The sequence below is a fragment of the Numenius arquata genome, chromosome 2 (genome assembly GCF_964106895.1).
Source record: "Numenius arquata chromosome 2, bNumArq3.hap1.1, whole genome shotgun sequence".
In the NCBI taxonomy this organism is placed as follows: domain Eukaryota; kingdom Metazoa; phylum Chordata; class Aves; order Charadriiformes; family Scolopacidae; genus Numenius; species Numenius arquata.
Window position 1 is genome coordinate 49,555,525 of NC_133577.1, and position 18,362 is coordinate 49,573,886.

The window sequence follows — 18,362 nt, forward strand, 5'->3', positions numbered from 1 at the left end:
TCTGGCAGCCTCTGAAGCTCCTCGGCACAATGTGGGCCTCCACACTGCGGGTCTGCAGGACGCTCTCCTCTCCTCTTCAGGGAGCAAGCAGAGCTGATGTACCTTAGAAATGCGACCACCTCAGCACGGCTGCCTGGGGCTCCCTCCCTCTTCTGGGAAGACCTTCGATGACTGCGCGGCCTGCGCAAATGAGGCCCACGCGCCGCGGCTTTGACATGAGGTTGTACACGAAGACAGACACAACTTTTGTCATCGCATGAGTCTCAGGGCTGAAGTTAGGGCAGCACGGGGTGCCGGCACAGCGCCCTACCTCACCGGTGACCACCGAGCGGCAGCAGCTCGCCCCACCGGGCCCCTGGCGGCGGCCTCTCACGGCCCCGGCGTTGCCATAGCAGCGTAGGGCGCGCGGGAAGGCCCGCTCCTCCCCGCGCCCGCAAGGCGGGCGGCCGGGCCGCCGCGCAGGGGGCGGGGCGAGCGTGACGCGCTGCGCAGGCCCAGCCGCCATTGGGTGCCGCCGCCGGCGCGCGTGCGCCGCGTTGTGCGCGCGGCGGGCCGATGGCGGGAGGCAGCGGCAGCAGCATGGCGGCGGAGCCGCCGCGGGAGGCGGTGTGGCCGGAGGGCGCGGGAGCCGAGGCGGGCTTCGTGCGCGCCGTGCTCTCCCTGCCCGAGAAGCCCGACACCACCGTGCGCTTCTTCGAGCGCGGCGATTACTACACGGCGCACGGCGCGGACGCGCGGCTGGCCGCCCGCGAGCTCTTCCGCACCCGCGCCGTCATCCGCCAGCTGGCGGGGGCACCGGGTGGGTGCGGGCCCGGCCGCCTGAGGGGAGGGGGACAGCGGGGCCCGGGCGGGCGGCGGGAGGGGCTCGCGTCCCCTGGGCCTTGCTGCGGAGGGGCGGGCGGGCAGCGGGGGAGGAGGGGGCGGGAGGGCCGCCCGCGGCGGGGCGGCGGTGGGTGCCTCTGGCAGCAGCCGCCCCCGGTCGCCGGTGCAGCCGCGGCGTCTTCTCAAGGGCGAGACCTGCGGGGCTTGGGTCGGGTGGGGTTGAGCTGCGCGTTGTCGCGTTTGGTGGCCGCGTCGGGCGCGAGTTCTCCCAGGCGTCGGTTTTCAAAGACGGGCACCTTGCGAGGGCGTGAGGCGCCGCCGTCTGCCTCCCGCTGCCGCTCGCCGCGCAGGTGCTGGCGGGCCGCGGGCTGCTGAAGGCCGCAGCGCCCGGGGCGTTGCGGGGAGCGAAGGCTGCCGCCCTCGGTGTTGGCGGACGGCGGCGGGGGGGGATATTTAAGAGGTCTCTGCATTTTAACGTGCGCTCTGATTCATTGCCGCTTGGGAGCGAGCGTAACTGACCGCAGATCTTACCCCCTCCCCCTTCAGCCTCCCGCAGCTCTGAAATGATTGATAATTAGCAGCCGTTCGGAGCGGGATGCGTGCCACAGGTGTAGCTGTGCAACCCCAGGAAGAAAAAAAGCATGCAGCAGACAGCGTGGTTCCGAGCACATACTTCTCCTCACTCTACAAGGCTGTCAGGTGTGGGTAGTTAGTGGAACGCAGCAGGTTGCGTAGGCTAACAGCATGTTAATTACATTTTTCCAGAGCACTGGTAGACTCGTGACATTTTTCTGTGATAGCTGAGAACTGGGCTCACGAAGCTGTGTAGCGCAGGTAAACCATGGTAACTTCACATGTGCAAATTATCCATTATTAGGCGCTTGACTAATGATGGCCTGCAGAAGGGAATAACATAGTTAATTATGTATCGCATAAGATTTTCTCTTCCATCCACCCCCCGTTGCTTTTTATTTGTCTTGTGGTGTAAGACGGTGGAGCTTGCAGGCTTTGGATGTAACAGCATCAAGATAAATTATCCTGTGAGAACAGGCAAACCTTACTATTATCCTTCATTCTGAGGAATACAATATTGCAAAGTTACTGGCTCATACTTGGTGAAATAAACCTGTTCATTATGAATGAAATTTTTGTGTGTGTTTTAATGCAGTGGCATTAAAAAGAGAACGACGTTCTCATATACTTTTCACTTTCTATTGCAAGTGATGGCCTGATATGTAAAAAAAAAACAAACAAAACCCACAAAAAAACCCCCAACCCTTCCCCCAAACCACAAAAAACACCACAAAGAAACCCTACTTGTGGGGAAGTTGTAGAGCTCGATAGTTTCAAACATAGAATTTGATATGTCTTCCAGGCTAGAAACACATGCATCCCTATTATTTTTCTATTTCATGTAAAAGGGATCATTTCACAGATGTAAGCCTGTGACTCTCAGCTCTGATTTTAAAACACTGCGAACTATAGTCTTATTTAGCATATCCAGTTAAAAGCATAAAACTACATTTTGTGCTTTCGGGATGCTTTCAAATCACACATCAGATTCAGGCGCCTTCCACCCTGTTCTGTTAGAGGGTTCTGTGTTGTGGAAAAAAGACCTAGTTATGTGGAATTAGTTTCTTGCCTACTTCCAAGAAAGTCTTACTAGAGATCTGAGGAAAGAAGGTGAAAAAGTCCTACCTAGAATAAATCCATAAATTCTTACGGGTGTGGAAATGTGCTGTTTAACAACTTTCATGTAAAGGGAGGAAGGGCCTCAAATGTGATGAAGGCTGAAAGGAGGGGTGTGATAATCCCTATCTATTGCTTGTGCTTACTTTACATGTCATTTAGCTCTTGTGTATCTGACACCAGTCTTAGTTAATGCCACTTGGCAGAAAACTTAACATACCCACCCAAAATCCCAGTTTCTTTAGTGGTGGAATTATCTAACTCTGTGGGTAGGCTGGTGCCAGAGGTGACACAGGAGGTGGGGAGGCAGAAGGTACCGTTCTTCTTGGAAGCTGCATGGAATCAAATTTGTTCAACTCGTATCATCTGCCTGCACCCTTACAGGAACAGAAGGAAGAAGCTTGTCAATTAGGCACTTTTCTAAGTTGGATTTTAATGTAAATTTTAAAACTTTTTTGAGAATATGTTGTTTTTACAGTATATATTGTGATAAAAGGGCAATGTCTTGGCATGTGTGTCTCGCCATCTTCGGAGTGCGAATAGGGTGGCAGTCTGTTCTGTCAGCACAAGTGGCTTATCTAGGAAAGGAGAGATGTTACCCAGAAAGAAAACCTGTAGCAGGCTTCCACCACTCATGAGATGAAAATGCGTGAAATGCTAAGTAGAAAACAAAATCAAGAACATTGTAAGGAGAGGAGAAGGGTGAGAGGAACAGATCTTTTCGTATATATATCTATGTATAGATTTAGTGAAATTTGGGAATGAACATTGTTTTTATTTGGATTTGGAGTATGCTTTCTTCGTTCTTAATATTAACCAGTTGAATGTTGTGGGTTTGTGTTGTTTCATGGATTTTACATGTTTGATTCATTGATATTAGAATAGTGTCCTACCTGAAGGCTGTTCTTGGGAATTTTGATTACAGAAAATAAACTTTATGAACAAATTCAGGTATCTCATAATTTTCTTTTTTCCTTTTTTTTTTGTAGGAACTCAGAAGCTTGAGAGTGTTGTGCTTAGTAAAATGAATTTTGAATCTTTTGTGAGAGATCTGCTTCTGGTTCGTCATTACAGAGTTGAAGTTTACAAGAACAAAGCAGGGAGTAAATCTGTCAAAGAAAATGACTGGTATTTAGCATACAAGGTACAATTTTGCAACCTTTCTTTGTAATTATGAGATGAAAGAAAAAAAACCAAACTGTAACTCTTTCCTGAGCCCCTCAGCTTGGAGTTTTGGGATTTTCAGGGACTGACATTGGTGGTGTGATGGTAAATCGTGCGATCTGTTATATATCCCTGTATTTTCTACTGCTCTAAGGCTGGAAGAGCTTGTTCTGTACCTTTGCCATAGGTTGGGAAATAAGGGAAACCTGAAGTATAGTTCACCTTGTGCAGATGATATGTAGAATTTTAATGGTTAAAAAAAATAGAACAGTTGTATGTTTTGTATTGATGGGCTGTTCAGTACTTAGTTTTATCAGTTGTCCTTTTTCAAGAAAAAGAAGTATGTGTCTATATACACACTTTTAAAAAGTATATTTCTTTTCTATATAGGGTTCTCCAGGAAATCTGGCCCAGTTTGAGGAGGTTCTCTTTGCCAACAATGATATGTCAACGGCCATCGGGGTTGTGGGGGTTAAGCTGTCTACTGCTGATGGACAAAGAGTGGTAGGAGTGGGGTATGTCGACACTACCCTGAGAAAATTGAGTGTCTGTGAGTTTCCAGATAACGATCAGTTCTCAAACCTTGAAGCTCTGCTGGTTCAACTGGGACCGAAGGAGTGTGTGCTACCCGGAGGAGAGACTGCAGGGGAGATGGGAAAAATGCGACAAGTAAGGGAACTGTTGTGGCTGACAGTTAGACAAAACTTTCTCTAAAATTCTAGCTTATTAGCTAGGCTCTGTGATTTATGGAAAAATGAAGGAGCAGTATGTTAACTTGAAGAATGTATTATTTGTTTGTTGACTCGTTTGCATTTTAATCAGCGAAAGTTGTTCTAAGGGTGAAATCTTGTCTGTCATTCTTCTCTCTGCAACTTAGCAGTAAATAAATATCTCTTCAGGGTTTGCTTCAATGTGATGAATATCTGTCCCCTGAATATTGAAAGTAATTGAAAGCTATGTGTGTGTTTATGGACGACAGGTCATTCAGAGGGGAGGAATCCTGATTACAGACAGAAAGAAGGCGGATTTCACAACAAAAGATATTGTTCAGGATCTCAATCGCCTGTTAAAATCAAAAAAAGAAGAACAAATGAATAGCGCGGCGTTGCCAGAGATGGAAAAGCAGGTGAGCACAGAGTGTTTAGAGTGCTCTTGTTTTTTAAGCAGCAGAGTGGTGTGTGCATCTGTTGCGAAATGATCCTCTCTGTCCACACTGGTCCTGTTTGATGCTGGATTCCCCTGCTTCCGGGAAAGTATGTTGTACCAACCTATGGTATATTGAGCTACACCTTGTTGAAGTGTTTAACAGTTCTGCTTAGCTTGAGTCTGTGTCAGAGTTGGATTCCAGGGGCCCTGGAAAAAAAATGAGAAAACCCTTCACTTATCTCTTTAAAGTAGTAAATTCTGGTAAGCAAAATAGACTGCACAAGAGGTTATTCCTATTCATAATCTATCTAGCCTTAGGACTGAAATAAAATACTTCATTATTTTGCATGACAGGAAAATTGGTATTTGAAAACAAAGTAATGTTTATGATAATATGGTGTTTTATATCATCTTATGGTTCCAACGTATTGTTCAGTACTTGCATGTGGACTCAACATGTTTGTTCTTAGTTGCAAACAAGAGGTTATTTGCTTGAGATAAACATGTTTTAATTTGTTTTAAAACGTGCTCCACCGCTGACGCTTACTGCAGGTGTAAGGTACAGAGTTATTCTCCCTTCATGTGTCATTCCACAACAAGTTAAAATTGTTTGAAGTGTGTTGCAGCTAAACAAGTCGGTCATGCTGCTGCCTCTCCTTTGTGCTGGCACTAGCGTTTGTAACACCGAGCAGCGAGTCAGATCAGATCCTTGTTCTGGCTGAAAACTAACCCTGAAACCATGTCCTGAGATGATCCATGATATCTCGTTTATCTGCAATAACTTGTTTGTGTTCCTGAGCCAGAAAAATCCTGATAACAGCTTTGGAAAGCTGGTGAGGCATGCACTTCACGTTTTGTTTATCAGATTATGCAAATGTCTAGTTCGTTGTTCTTGCACCTACCTAGAAAGACTCTGCAGTGCCATAGGATGTCCCTATGAAAATGAAGTCTTGTCAAACAGGATGTGTCTCTTGTGGCTTTGCTGGAATTGACGTGACTTAAAGACTTCCCAGTTGTAACTTTCTAGGGGCGTTTATCAAATACTCCCCAATTCAAGAGTGTTTCTAACTAGAATGTTTCTGTTTGTTCTTTTTGTTTGTTTGTTTTTTAAAAACCAAAAACTTCAGGTTGCTGTTTCCTCGTTGTCGGCCATTATCAAGTTTTTAGAGTTGCTGTCAGATGAGTCTAACTTTGGACAATTTGAACTGACTACTTTTGATCTTAGTCAATATATGGTTCTCGATAACGCAGCTGTCCAGGCCCTCAACCTTTTCCAGGTAATAAATGCACACTTGAATTGATAAAAGTGTTTTGCAATATACATACTTAGTTGCTTGATAAGTAGCTCGATTGCCCGGCCACAGTTCTCCAGATCCTCATTGATGGCAACTTTTACATTTTAGCTTTGCTTTCAGCCACTCCTGTACAGTATGTGTTTTAAACACTGTTGCCACCTTTTTTGTTTTTTGTTAGCTTGCTTTGAATGTAAAAGGGAAGATAATCAAGGAGGTAGATGGGGCCACAAACAAGTGTCTATGTGGAATGCAGATGTGGGAAGAGCTTAGAAGTATGTCATGGCTGTAGCTGCTGAGGAGTCTGGCTTTACCTTTCCTTGGTTTTAGTCCGAGAAGTTCCCGTCTCCACTGGCAGGAGCAGGCTTGGGGTGTGGGAGGGGAGAAGAGTTCTGTTGTTTTGTGGTGTGATAGAGAAACTCCAAAGCACAGTTGCTTTACACACAGTTTCTGCAAATGCAAGCAGGCTCCCAGTCTCCTCCACACCTCCTACCACGTCTGGTTTTCTTGCTTTGCCCCTTTCTTTCTACAGTTGTAGGAAAATGTGGACTCAAAGTACTGTGTTGTATCAGCTTTTTTTCTTTTTTTTTTTTTTTTTGTTAGTAAACCCTGCTTAGTGATCTTTGCTTGGAGCTTTGCACTGGAGTTTCAGGTTTATAGGAAGAAATCACAAATATGGTCCCCTATTTACCTTGGATTTCTAGAGCAAGAAAGAACATATATTCTGCTTCTGAACTGGTGAACTCTGGAGAGAGATGTTCTCATTTTTTTTTTTTTTTCTTTATTTCCTGGTTCTGTGCCACTGTCTAGGAAATGAAGCAAAAATTGTATCTCTTCTCAAGCTTTATGGAGGTGTTCTAGGAAGTTCAACACTGCCTTAGCTACATCCCTTTATAAGTCCTTGCAGGTGCTAGGCATTTTGAGATAGGAAATATGCTGCCATGTCTGCCTTTAGGGGCTGTTGCGGGCTTTGGAACAAGGAATTTGCCGTGTAGTGGGAAGCTGTGTTGTTGCCTGGGTGGCAGGCTGTCTGTGGGCAGGTTGTTGGGGAGGCACTAAAGCAAAGGCAAAATATTTTGTAATTTGAGTTGCTCTGTGAGGTATGTAAGTAAAGTTCTTACGGTGCCACAGATGCAGTTGATTATATGAAATTGTAATGATCCAATTTGGATGTGCTGCAGTAGGTTATTTGTGTATGATATATGTACTCTGTGACGCTTTCTTGGATTCAGGAGTTTTTAATAATATAATACTGTCCAGAACACTGAAAACAGGCACATCCGGTTTAGAGATTAGATTTTCCAGGAGCTAAATGTGCCAGTCTACCTTCTCACTGTTGTGGTGGTGCTGGTTCTACATCTCAGTTGGTTGGGGGCATCCAAACCTGACCCTAGTTGAGTGGTTGCCTGCTGTTTTAATTGCAGGTGGTTTTGGGTAGAGAGGGTTGAGGTTTTCATTTTGAAGTTAAGAGCTGAAACAAGCTTGTACTGTTTCTTGCTGCTTTTTTTTGATGGACAGGACCCCTATTGTTTTGACCTTACAAAGGGCAAACTAGCAGATATCTAGGCTTATTTCCACTTTTCCTATTCAAATGGCAGACTACCCAGTGATGAGATACATTTCTAACTTTCCTATTCAGTCAGATAGTTTCAAAATGGCCAAACCTGTTCATTGTTCGCCATGTTCCAGGGACCAGATCCTGAGTGCTTTAATGCTGTGATTTTTGCTGTGCAAAATCAAAATTTGCCCTTTTTGATGGGTGCCAAGTTGAATACAGAAGAAACATTGATCTGTTCCTAGGTAGCAAAGTTAAGTGCCGTTTAGAGGGTGTCAGTAAACTTCACTAACATTTTTTTTTTTTTCCTTTCCAGAGTTCTGTGGAAAATGCTAATACTGCACAGTCTCTAGCTGGTTTACTAAATAAATGCAGAACGCCTCAAGGACAAAGACTAGTTAATCAGTGGATCAAACAACCGCTTATGGACAAGAATAGAATTGAAGAAAGGTAACAGTGTTATGTGTTTTATAGACTTACACAAGTTAGTTACTATTTTACAGAAGGCTTGCTCTTTTTAAGCACAAAATACTACAACAAAGAAGTAATGGTGGTGGAGGGTTTTGTGTGCTGTCCTCTAACACATTGTAGTTAGAGCAAAAAGTGTTTTTCCCTGAGATGAAAATTGACAGAATACTGTTAGATTAAATGCTTTATACAATTATGACCTTCTAAAGAGGAGGTATGATATGTTTAGATGGTCAGATGATTTATACTACAGGCTAGTGCCTCACTATTATACTGCAAATGTTCAAGCTGTATAATAATATTTTGATGTCACTTCCAGTTTACCAATTAAAAAAAACAAAACCAAAAACCCCAGTAATTAAGCGGTAGCGACCTCTTTGCATTTCCAGAAAAAAACTACCTTTGGTTGCAGAGTGGCACTCATACCGTATCTTGCTTAGATATTGTGGCCCAAATATGGGTGGTCTTTTTCTTCCTTGCTCTTTCATACTGGTGCCTGTCACCATGCATCTGCCCTACCAGTAGACAGCCATAGCAGTCAATACGAAGCCTTAGAGAATCTGGCAAATCTCTGCTGAGAATGTACGGATAATTTTCAGTCCTTCGGAAAGGAAAGCTGCAAAGGCCATATTCCTGCAGTGTGTGTCTGTGTTTATCTGTTGTGTTCACCATGCAAACAGAAGTTACACATTTTTAAACTCATACTAAATATAGCTATATTCTTATCATCTAAACTCAAACTTCATGCAACTCAAGCGAATGGGAGGTTATCACATTGCAAAATGTATGTTAATGTGTACCTTGACAAAGCAGAAGAGGCCAGAAACCTAAATTTAACTTTGATACCTTCTCTAAGGGTAATATTTCAGATAAGGCATTACAGGTATGTCTGTATATGGTGTTGGGCTTTAGCACAGATCACTACTACCAAAAAAGAATTTTTGGCTTGGTCACATTGATGTTTAAAGAAGTTATGCAAAGAGTAGTTTTCGCTCTAGATTTCTAGAAGCTGAGTTACTCTGCTTCTCTTCGACAAATTTTTCTACTTTTCCTAAAAATTTGCAGAATGGTGCTTAGTAACTTAATCAGAACACACCTAGAAATGTTATTAATGTGACACTGAAATATTTTTACCCAGGTTTGTATCTTACTCTGGTGTGTGTTACAAAAGACTTTATCATTGGTTCTTCTTGATTACGTGCCCAAGATCATCTGCTTCTGTCGGTTTTGGATTCTAAGATCTAAGTCAATTTAAATTTTACAGTTATGCTGGTTTTAAGATTTGGGAAGTTATTACTCCCATTTGTAGTTTTCTTGTGTCACAGTAAACACTGGAAGTGTCAGACTTGTTTGCTTACTACTGTGGACCAGAAGTCCTGCAAGTTTGGAAGAGAGAAGGTATTTTCTTGATAAAGCTGGGATTAAATGATAGGCAGAAAATAACTTGACCTGTTTTGTAGAGTTACGATCATCTTCACATTTTGTGCTGCGATTCTGTGTGGCTAATGTTGACTGCATTTAGAAAAAGCTATATTTAAAGGAGGAGGGGAGGAATTAAATGGAGTTAAGCTCTTAGTGAGGCTTGTAAAGGTTGGTGTATGCAAGTGTTAGGAGGTTGAAAGAGGTCCATTGATAACCTCCTGTGTCTTGCCCAGCCACACAATTGTTGGGGTTACAATTTGTTGAAAGTAGTTTCTTTTAGTTGGTACTTACAGACACTGAATTACTATAGTCATACTTTTCAGTTTGTTCTGCAGCAAACTAAGGCTGTCCAAGTGCATCTTGTTTTCAAGTACTGCTTTGATGAATTTAATTCTTTGGCTTTGGGATAAAAGCAATGCATTTTACTCATAAGCAGTTGGTGTGCTGTCATCCCAGTCTTAATGCTTTTCAAAATGTGTAGGACTGTTCTTTTTTTAATCCGAAGGAATAAGCATAATAAGAGAAGCTGTTGGTGGGACCGATGAGATGTATTGACAGGTTCAAATACCTTTTGAAAGATACGCAGTTGCCAAGTTGTTTTCTGTATGCTTTACAGTATATTGTGGCTGTTTTAAGAATTGCAAACTATAATTTAGAATGTATAGGTGGTTTGAGAAGGCAGTGCCTAGACTGCTGTTCCTTTGTGTTTCCTTTGTAGTCAAGGGGAATTACTGATTAACATGGCACGCTTCAGGCTAAGAAATAAAGGATCCCATTTAACACTAACCAGGGCAAACCAGTTGGAGTGATGTTAGATGACAGTGTTTTGAAGTAAGCCAGTTGTTTTGCTTATACAGGAGTTATTTTTACTTAACTTTTATTCCAGTAGTGTAGAATTAGATGACTGTTTATTTAAAAAACTTTAATTTAAAAAGTTAGACTCTTGCAACCTTCTGCTGAGACCTGTAGGTGGTGCAAGTAATCTTTTGGAGCTAAATGGATCAACTTTTCAGTAGTTTGTAACCTGCAAGGTGTTGTTAACGTTTATGAGTAAAAGGAACAGTGTTACATCACTAGTCCATATTAACCATCAGTATAGTAACAACACAGATTAATGTGCATAGTGCACATGCTTCAGATAAAATAATGTTTATCTACTGGAACAGCTCCTAATGAGAACTAAAGAGAACAGGGGTTCCTGATACTTGCCTGTCTTGAAAGACTTAGGGTTCTGCCCACGTCTCGCTGGTTTTCCATGATTAAAAAAAAATAATTATCAATCGTAAGTATGCAAGATACAGCCCTGCTCCCATGTGGTATGTTCGGAAAGCAAGTACGTGAGGTTCTTGCTGCTTGCCTTATAGTCAGCATGTTTCTGAAATTAAATGTAGTTGCAGAGACAGGAAGTGTGAATGCATATATTAATTGCGTAACATGATGGACTGTAATACAGCAAGTAACTTCAGTGTGTAACTTTAAGATACTGGAAAGTCTGAGAAATGTGGCAGAATGTAAAATAATGCTTGTTCTGTTATGCCCTGAGAAGGGAACTCGTGCTGAACTTTTTTTTTTTTTTTTTTCTACACTGAGGGAGAAACTCTATTTGACATTAGTGCACAGAACAAACAAGAGATGCCAGCTGAACCTTTTTAGTCTTCTATACGTACTGTGGCCTAACCTCTTACATGTCTCTGTCCTGTAGTAGAAGAGGTGCAGGAGTCTCAGTTCCAGAGGAGTTAGAGGCTGTACTTCAGCATCACTTGTTCTGATTCAGTTTGCTCCTGTTTGGAGCTTTTCTCTTGTGTTCCTAAATACGCTGCTGCATTGGGGGCCAAATTGCAGAAACCAGTCAGAAAGTAATAGATTTAGGAAGCTCGAGGTGAATCAGTGGCTACCAGGGTAAAATTCCCAAGTTTGTAGAACATTCTCATGAATCAGTCTTGAATGAAAATTGAAGTATTGGCTTGCTTAAAAATGAAAAAAAAAATAAAATAAAAGGCAAGTTGTTTCTAGCTAGTGTAGGCAGGCTTGACTGCCTTTCCAGGGCTTTATTTAGTAGTAAGTTAACCTAACATATGCTTTCTTTAGTAGATAAACAGAGGGACAAAGTAGGGTAATGTATATGGGGTAGCTCAGACGGCATGTAACTGGGGGGGTCGATCATCTCGGGTGCAGGCGAATACCCAGCATGGATGAGAGAGGGGCCCGTGAAATGAGAACTCGGTGTGCCTTGCAGAGGCCTGTCCCCTCCCTTGGGTGGCAGAAATGTGACGGCGTGACCGGAGTTCTTCAGGCAGGCTGGGCAGGGAAGATGGAGGGGGGGGTGTTTCTGCAGAGGTAGGTCCTGGACGCGCGGAGCTCTGCTGCTGTGGGGACAGCAAGGGCCTGTCACAAGCTTAAGGGTCAGGATTAGAGAGGGGACAGCAAGGCGGGGGGGCACGACAATGAGCATCTACAGCACATCTTGCCCCATCAAGTTGAGGAAGTGGACAAAGCCACCTTGAGACAAGAAGAAGAAACCTGGTCTTGGTTCTCTGGGAGGACTTGAGCCACACCGGCACTTGCTGGAGTGGAATATCAAGATGAGGAAGTGAACAAGGCCACCTTGAGACAAGAATAAGAAAAATGATCTTGGTTCTCTTGGAGGACTTGTGCCACCGCGACATCTGCTGGAGTGAAGCAGGATACCTATCTTTGCACGTGCTGGCAGACAAGTCAGTGGTGTTGTGACCTTGCACAAGGGTGACCGCGCACTGGGCTCCACCAGTTAGAGCAGGTTGAGGAATGTGGTGGTTCACATCTGCTTGGTAGGCGTGAGGCAGCATCTAGAGTGCCGTATCCAGTGTGGGACTTTGCAGGACACGTAGATGGACAAACAGGAGCCGGTCCAGCAGAAAGGCACTGAGCAGGATCATGGGCTGCAGCATGTGGTATACGAGGAGAGGCTGAGGGAGCTGGGTTTGTAGCCTGGAGAAGACCAAGGGGCAGACCTACCTGCTGGTTTCAGCTGCCAAGTGGGTGGGAGTCATAGAGAAGGTGAAGTCAGGTGCTCCTTGCAAGGGCACAGCACAAACACGAGACGAAACAGACGTCAACTTCACCAAAAGACCCCCCCCCCAGCTGGATATAAAGAAAAAAAGTCTTCACCATGAGGATGGTCAGACTCTGGAACGTGTTCTCAGAGAGGTGGAGGGATCTGTGTTCTTGTTCACTGTTCAACTGAAATTAGCCTCGTTTTGAGCAAGGGCTGGAACTAGAGGCCTTGGGTTCCCTTCCAACGTAAATTGTTCTGCGATAGCTTTTCACTAGTTTTGTGGTTTTTTCTATGCTGCAGCTGTCCCTGCAAAGCTTTGCAGATAGGCTTTTTGCTTCTGTCATTGTGGTTAGCAGCTCTGGAAACACCTTCAGTACTTTTCCAAGTGCCGGCTCAGTACTTCTGTAGAGCAACACACTGATTTCAGGCAGTTAAATTAGTAGGTGGTGGCCTGCGTCCTCCGTAAGGGAGGGGAGAATGTGACCAACGTGGAGGTTTGTCTAAATGGCTTAATTAAAATGCACTTTAAATGCTGGGAGTGCCCCTAATGCCTGTAAAGAAGCTTCTGAAACACAGGTTGAATCTGAGCTAGTTCGAAGACAGAAAAGTGTTTTGTTATTGTCATGCAGATCATGATGCAATACATTATTTCGCATGAAAGAAGTTGTCATTCCAGTGGTGTGAAAATGATATTGACTACCCAGCAAGCCTCTAGAAATGTTAGAAAAATGCCACCTTTTTAATTCCAGAAGTTACTATCCGTAAGTCAGCTAGAGAAATGTTTGGAACTTGATGCTCTCAACGCTTCTTCTTTAACCCTCTCCCCTCCCTTCACCTACATTTACTATTTTCAAAACTATTGGATAAGCTGTATTTTCATTTGGGTTTGCTTGTAAAACTGAGGCTGATAGTGCTGTCTAGAAACACTAAGCAAAAGCTCTACTAGTCAAGCACGTGTCAGACAGGCCTCATCTTTAGGAAGGAATTTCCATCAAAACCCCAGGTGCTTTTTAATAGGTTAAAAAGCTATTGAAAAAAAAAAAAAGCTTAGATTCTTGTGTTGCAAGAGACTTAATTTTAGTTTTCTTGTTTGAGGAGGGAATGGAGGGATGTAAATAAGAGCTGAAAAAAGACTCCTTTCATGACACCTTCAGGTGTGGGAAAGACAGTATTGCTGTTTGAGCCGGAGAAGCACCTAAAAGCTGTTTGTATTCTGCATGTTATCCAAATCATTTGTCTTCTAGGTCAGGGATCAGCAATCACCATTGCAAATCTGTAAATTACAGGTGGCATTCAGTGGTGCAGCACTGGAGTCATAGTTGATACTTCCAGCTCACCCACTTCATCCTGACAAGTCCTCACTTGGTGCAAAATAAATAGAAGGATTAAGCTTTTAGTCATTTTCTTTTGCATCTGAATTTTGAGGCTCAAGGGAGAAGTGAAAATTAAACTAAAATTTGCTTGAAATGTCAAATTAGCTTTCAGATTTTTAAGAAATAATCAAATTGATATTTATTTAGGGACATGTGAATCTGTAGCTGCCATATTATTCATTTGCTCTCAGCCTGCCAAAAAGGTGGATGGTAATTCCTGCAGTAGTTCAATTTTACTTAGAATCTGTGTTTAATTATTCAGCTGGTTTGTTGGTTTTTGGTTTTGGTTTTTTGTTTTTTTTTGTTTTGTTTTTTAAATCACAGCCATAAGTTAATGAAGTTTCTAGTTAAAGAGTGTGACCATATGAAAACTTTTACTGTGCATGTGTGCAAAGCTCTCTGGTTTGTCACAGTATCCTTGGTGGTCACTAACGCTAATTTGAAACTTGTATACAGGAATATGGTGTATTCTCCATGAAAGAACAGTGAACATATTAGTGTTTCTGCTCTGTTCAATTTACATCCACAAACATTAGAAAGGTGGTATGTTAGGAAACTGCAACGGAAACTCTTGGCAAGGTAATTTTTTCTTGACTTGTAATTTAATTTCATTTATCATGTATAGGGTTGTAAAAGTCTTTAATGTTTTGTTTACATACAATTTTGAGTTGCTCCTCTGTACAGAATGAATACAAATGAAGAAAGAAATATTTGCTTTTTGCACAAAGAAATAGAACTTGTTCAGTATGCTCTTAGTCTGCACTTGTTTTAAGGAAGTGCAGAGGTTAGCAATTTAAAAGAGTATTAGTGTTGATGGAGTGTAATAAACTTAACCTCTTAATTTTAATAATGTATGGAAACTTGCAAGGAATAAAACACAAAAAAATATTAATGGAAATACTTTTCCTCAGCTGTCTCTAGTCTTTGAAGACCACGCAGTAATATTGTTTGATCACTGGATCCCAAAATGCTATATTTAATTAAAAAGGAAGACTGGCACAAAACCTCTGCTATGTAAGGTGTTATGCTGAAAAGCACCTTTAGCTGCTTCTCATCTCTGGTTTCTCTGGAAGGTTTTGGGTGGAGCGGTTTCACTACAGAGTTTACGATCTTGCCCATGGCTTTATGGTACTTGATGAGTTTTTGCTCTGTCGTCTCCATTGTTCTTTGTTATCACAAAAGAAATGGAGGTTTATTAGTAATTCTTAAAAGATGGGCATTTGTTTTCCAGAAGGCTAAATACTATGTTGATGGAATGGTAACGTTCAAAAAAAAAAAAAGTATTGTAAAACTGGTTCTTCTTTATTTAAATTAGCGTATTTTTGCCTTCATGTCCTTGACGCTTGCTCACACTCGCTGTTCTGTATGTAGGATTTCTTTGGTCTTCAGTGGTCAGAATTCAGTGTGAAGGCTTTTTGTTTGTTTTTAACTCTGAAGTGTCTGAGTCTGTGGAATGGAGCTCTTGACTACCATTGCTCAATAAACCTCCTGCCTCTGACAAATTCACTATGAATATACTACTTGAATATTTTTTAGCTCCTACAGAAGACTATGGAAATTTAATGAAAAATAATGTATGCATGGAAATAAATTAATAAATCAAGTCTCTTGTAACATTAGGAAGATGGAAAACATGTCTCTGCTGAAGTGTTTAGGGGAGATACTTAGAGAATCTCGTTTCACGAAATATCCCCTTGTCACTTTTGTCTGTAAAGTTCCTTAAGGGTAAGAGACTGTTTAGTCCAGCAAGATTGTGCCGAGTTTTTGAGGTGGGAGAACGTTTGCTGTGTAAAACATCTTATTATTATTCAAAATTCAACTTTGATGATGGATCTTTTGTGTAATGTGCGTGCGTGTTTAAAAGTTGGGAAAAGTGTGTATCGTTCTATGAAGTAGCAAGTTGCAATAAGGTGAGAATTTTCCCTTTTTATCCCGGCTCCTCTTCTGTGGAGCTGTTTAATTCTTAAAGAGTAATAATTTTGTTATTTCTTAACTGAGAATGAGGAAGAGTGGTGAACCAAATCTAAATAGTGCTGTTACATAAAACTCTAGTCTGAATGGCAGTTCTCAGTTATAATTAAAAAATAAACTTGACTCTTATTTGAGAAACATAAGTGAAGGTTTACTTTCCTTTTCTATTACTTGGGCAGCTGACTGTTACTGTAAGTAATATACCCAGGCTGTGGAATGGGAAATAAAAGACACTTGACTTTGGTTTTTAACTGTGACGGGGGTGATCGTGTAGGTTGGGTGCACAGGTCTATGAAAGTTTCTTTAGAATATAGATGGGAACAATACTTCTTGCTTTAAATGTTTTAGTATTTCCAGGACCCAAGTCTTGTAGAGCAGGGCTGGTCTGCCGTGGGAGCGTGGAGTAGTCCCAACCGCAAAGCCAACCATCAGCGGGAGCTGGTGAGAGGGAGATGCTGGTGAGGTCTCTTTGGGTCCCTGCTGCAAGGCAGAGGTGACCTTCTGTCCTGTCTGGAGAGAAACAGTGGGACCCTTGACAAGCTGTGGTCATTGCCTCCCTGTAGAAGTGCTGCTGAAGATCCCGCTCCTTACTGCTCTGAAACACAGCTTGCAGCTCTTGGCCATATGAAGGGGTAGGTGTGCGGTAGTATCATCAGCCTTGCCTTATAACTGAAGAAATAAACGTCTACTTTCTGCTTCTCTTAACTTTCCATTACAGGGAATTGGTGTGCATGCCTTGGAGCCCTGCAGTACTTTGCTTTGACATGTTTTCTGGCTCGAGGAGGCAAAGCCAAGCTCTGCTTGTGCGCTGCTGCTTTATTTGCCTGTGCTTCAGGATGGTGCCAGGCATTCCCTTCCCTCGGGGTCTAAAAATATTGCTGTTGCAGCAGGCTGCTTCGGGAGCAAGATCTTAACTGCATCAAGTGGTACCTTGCTGGCAAGGATAAGACCCAAGATTTTATTTTTCTGCTGAAGAATTGTTTTCTTCTTTACCTTGCCCAATCTGCTGGGGTTGGAAAATGTTTAAGAACTTGTGCGAAAATAGCGAATTATTGGTAACCTATTTCGGAATAAATAAGACTGCAATAAGTATCTTTGAGAAAGAAAACGTTATATTGGAGTTAAAAATGCTTTTTTTCCTGAGAATCCTGTGTTGTTTTTTTTTTATTCTGAGTTCATTAGCTTGCACCCTCACAATCAGTATGTAACAGCTTCCAAAGCTTTGCTTGATCATTACAGAAAATAGTGATTTTTGTGCCTGGTACCCCTAATGTAATCTCAGGGCTTTAATTTACTATCTCTAGGCTTTGACATAATACTCAAATGGTATATGCAGGCATTCATGTAGGGTGGGAAAGACTCTGTTGCTTTCCTGATAACATATTAATTTTATGTTAGATATAAGGATTGAACTCTGATTATTTGGAAGGATGAATGCATTTATTGAATTTTAAAATTTTATCTGTCAGTGGCTCGTTCTGAGGTTGCAAATACCAGTATTGTTTTCATGGTAGGATGATCTGGGGACTAATTTGGAAAATTAGAAAAAGGCAGGAGGCTGGTGTTTGGACGTTGCTTTCTCTTATGTTGCTTTAATATTTCAGGTTAGACAGCGGGGAGCCTGAGGTGGCGCACCTTCGTCCAGCTGTTCAGTAGCACTGTACCCAGCACTCTGGAAGTGTGCGTGTCATGATTTCTGTGGCTCCTCTGGGTTCTAAAGCTGCCCTTCAAACCCTGGGCTCTGCATTAGAAAGGACTACTTCCATAGAGCTGCAAGAAATAGTCAGCATATTCATTATTGCTTCAAGTTATACATTTGAGATTAAAAAACAGTAGTAGCGAGTTCAGTCCAAAGACCTGCCCTGTAATAGTGGAATGAAGGCCAATTTCTAGTACTTAAATACATCCTGAGGGCGTTGGATACGTGCCTGGAGATCCCTTGATTGAGCTCACTTCTGACTTGAGGGAGAAAGTACGGCAGGGTGGAGAAGAGCAGCAGGTAGCAATACTACCTCGTGCTTTTTGTGGTGCCAGTGCTGGTTTCTGCCACCTTAGAAGTGTTTGTGGGTCGGTGGCTCGAGGCCATAATTTTCTAGCCAGCTTAAGCCAACGTCAAGATAGAACTGAGCTTGTCCACAGCTGGTAGAGCCACCCCAGAGCAAGCTGGTTCAGGGGAGCCTCACTGGTGGAGAGCTAGGACAGCCACAGCAAAATAAGGTGTGTGATTAAGGAGGGGGCTGCTACTGGGAGCGTTACCTTCAGTGTCAGCCTGGGGGGGGTCCGCAGCTGCCTTGACCAGTTTTTGTTCCTCCACGCTGTGTGGTTTGCCTGTGGTAAAGAGCAGGACAGCTTTCAAGCCGTGCCACTGAGCCAGCTCACGCGTGGTCTCTATGACTTTTTTTGTTTCTGCAGAGGAAAAGTTTTGA

At 42.9% G+C, this 18,362-nt stretch overlaps 1 protein-coding gene across 4 annotated transcripts in view; it reads left to right on the forward strand.

Annotated features, from left to right (window-relative positions):
• The first annotated feature begins 550 nt into the window (after nucleotides 1-550).
• MSH2 (mutS homolog 2) overlaps nucleotides 551-18,362 on the forward strand; it is a 53,401-nt gene continuing 35,589 nt past the window's right edge. For 3 of the 4 annotated variants that reach the window (XM_074144558.1, XM_074144559.1, XM_074144561.1), the window contains exons 1-6: nucleotides 551-799; nucleotides 3,501-3,655; nucleotides 4,066-4,344; nucleotides 4,655-4,801; nucleotides 5,949-6,098; nucleotides 7,985-8,118. In XM_074144558.1, coding sequence (XP_074000659.1) covers nucleotides 556-799; nucleotides 3,501-3,655; nucleotides 4,066-4,344; nucleotides 4,655-4,801; nucleotides 5,949-6,098; nucleotides 7,985-8,118 — 1,109 coding nt within the window. In that variant the 5' untranslated portion in view covers nucleotides 551-555. The remainder of the gene's footprint in view (nucleotides 800-3,500; nucleotides 3,656-4,065; nucleotides 4,345-4,654; nucleotides 4,802-5,948; nucleotides 6,099-7,984; nucleotides 8,119-18,362) is intronic. The other variant, XM_074144560.1, reaches the window with a different exon arrangement.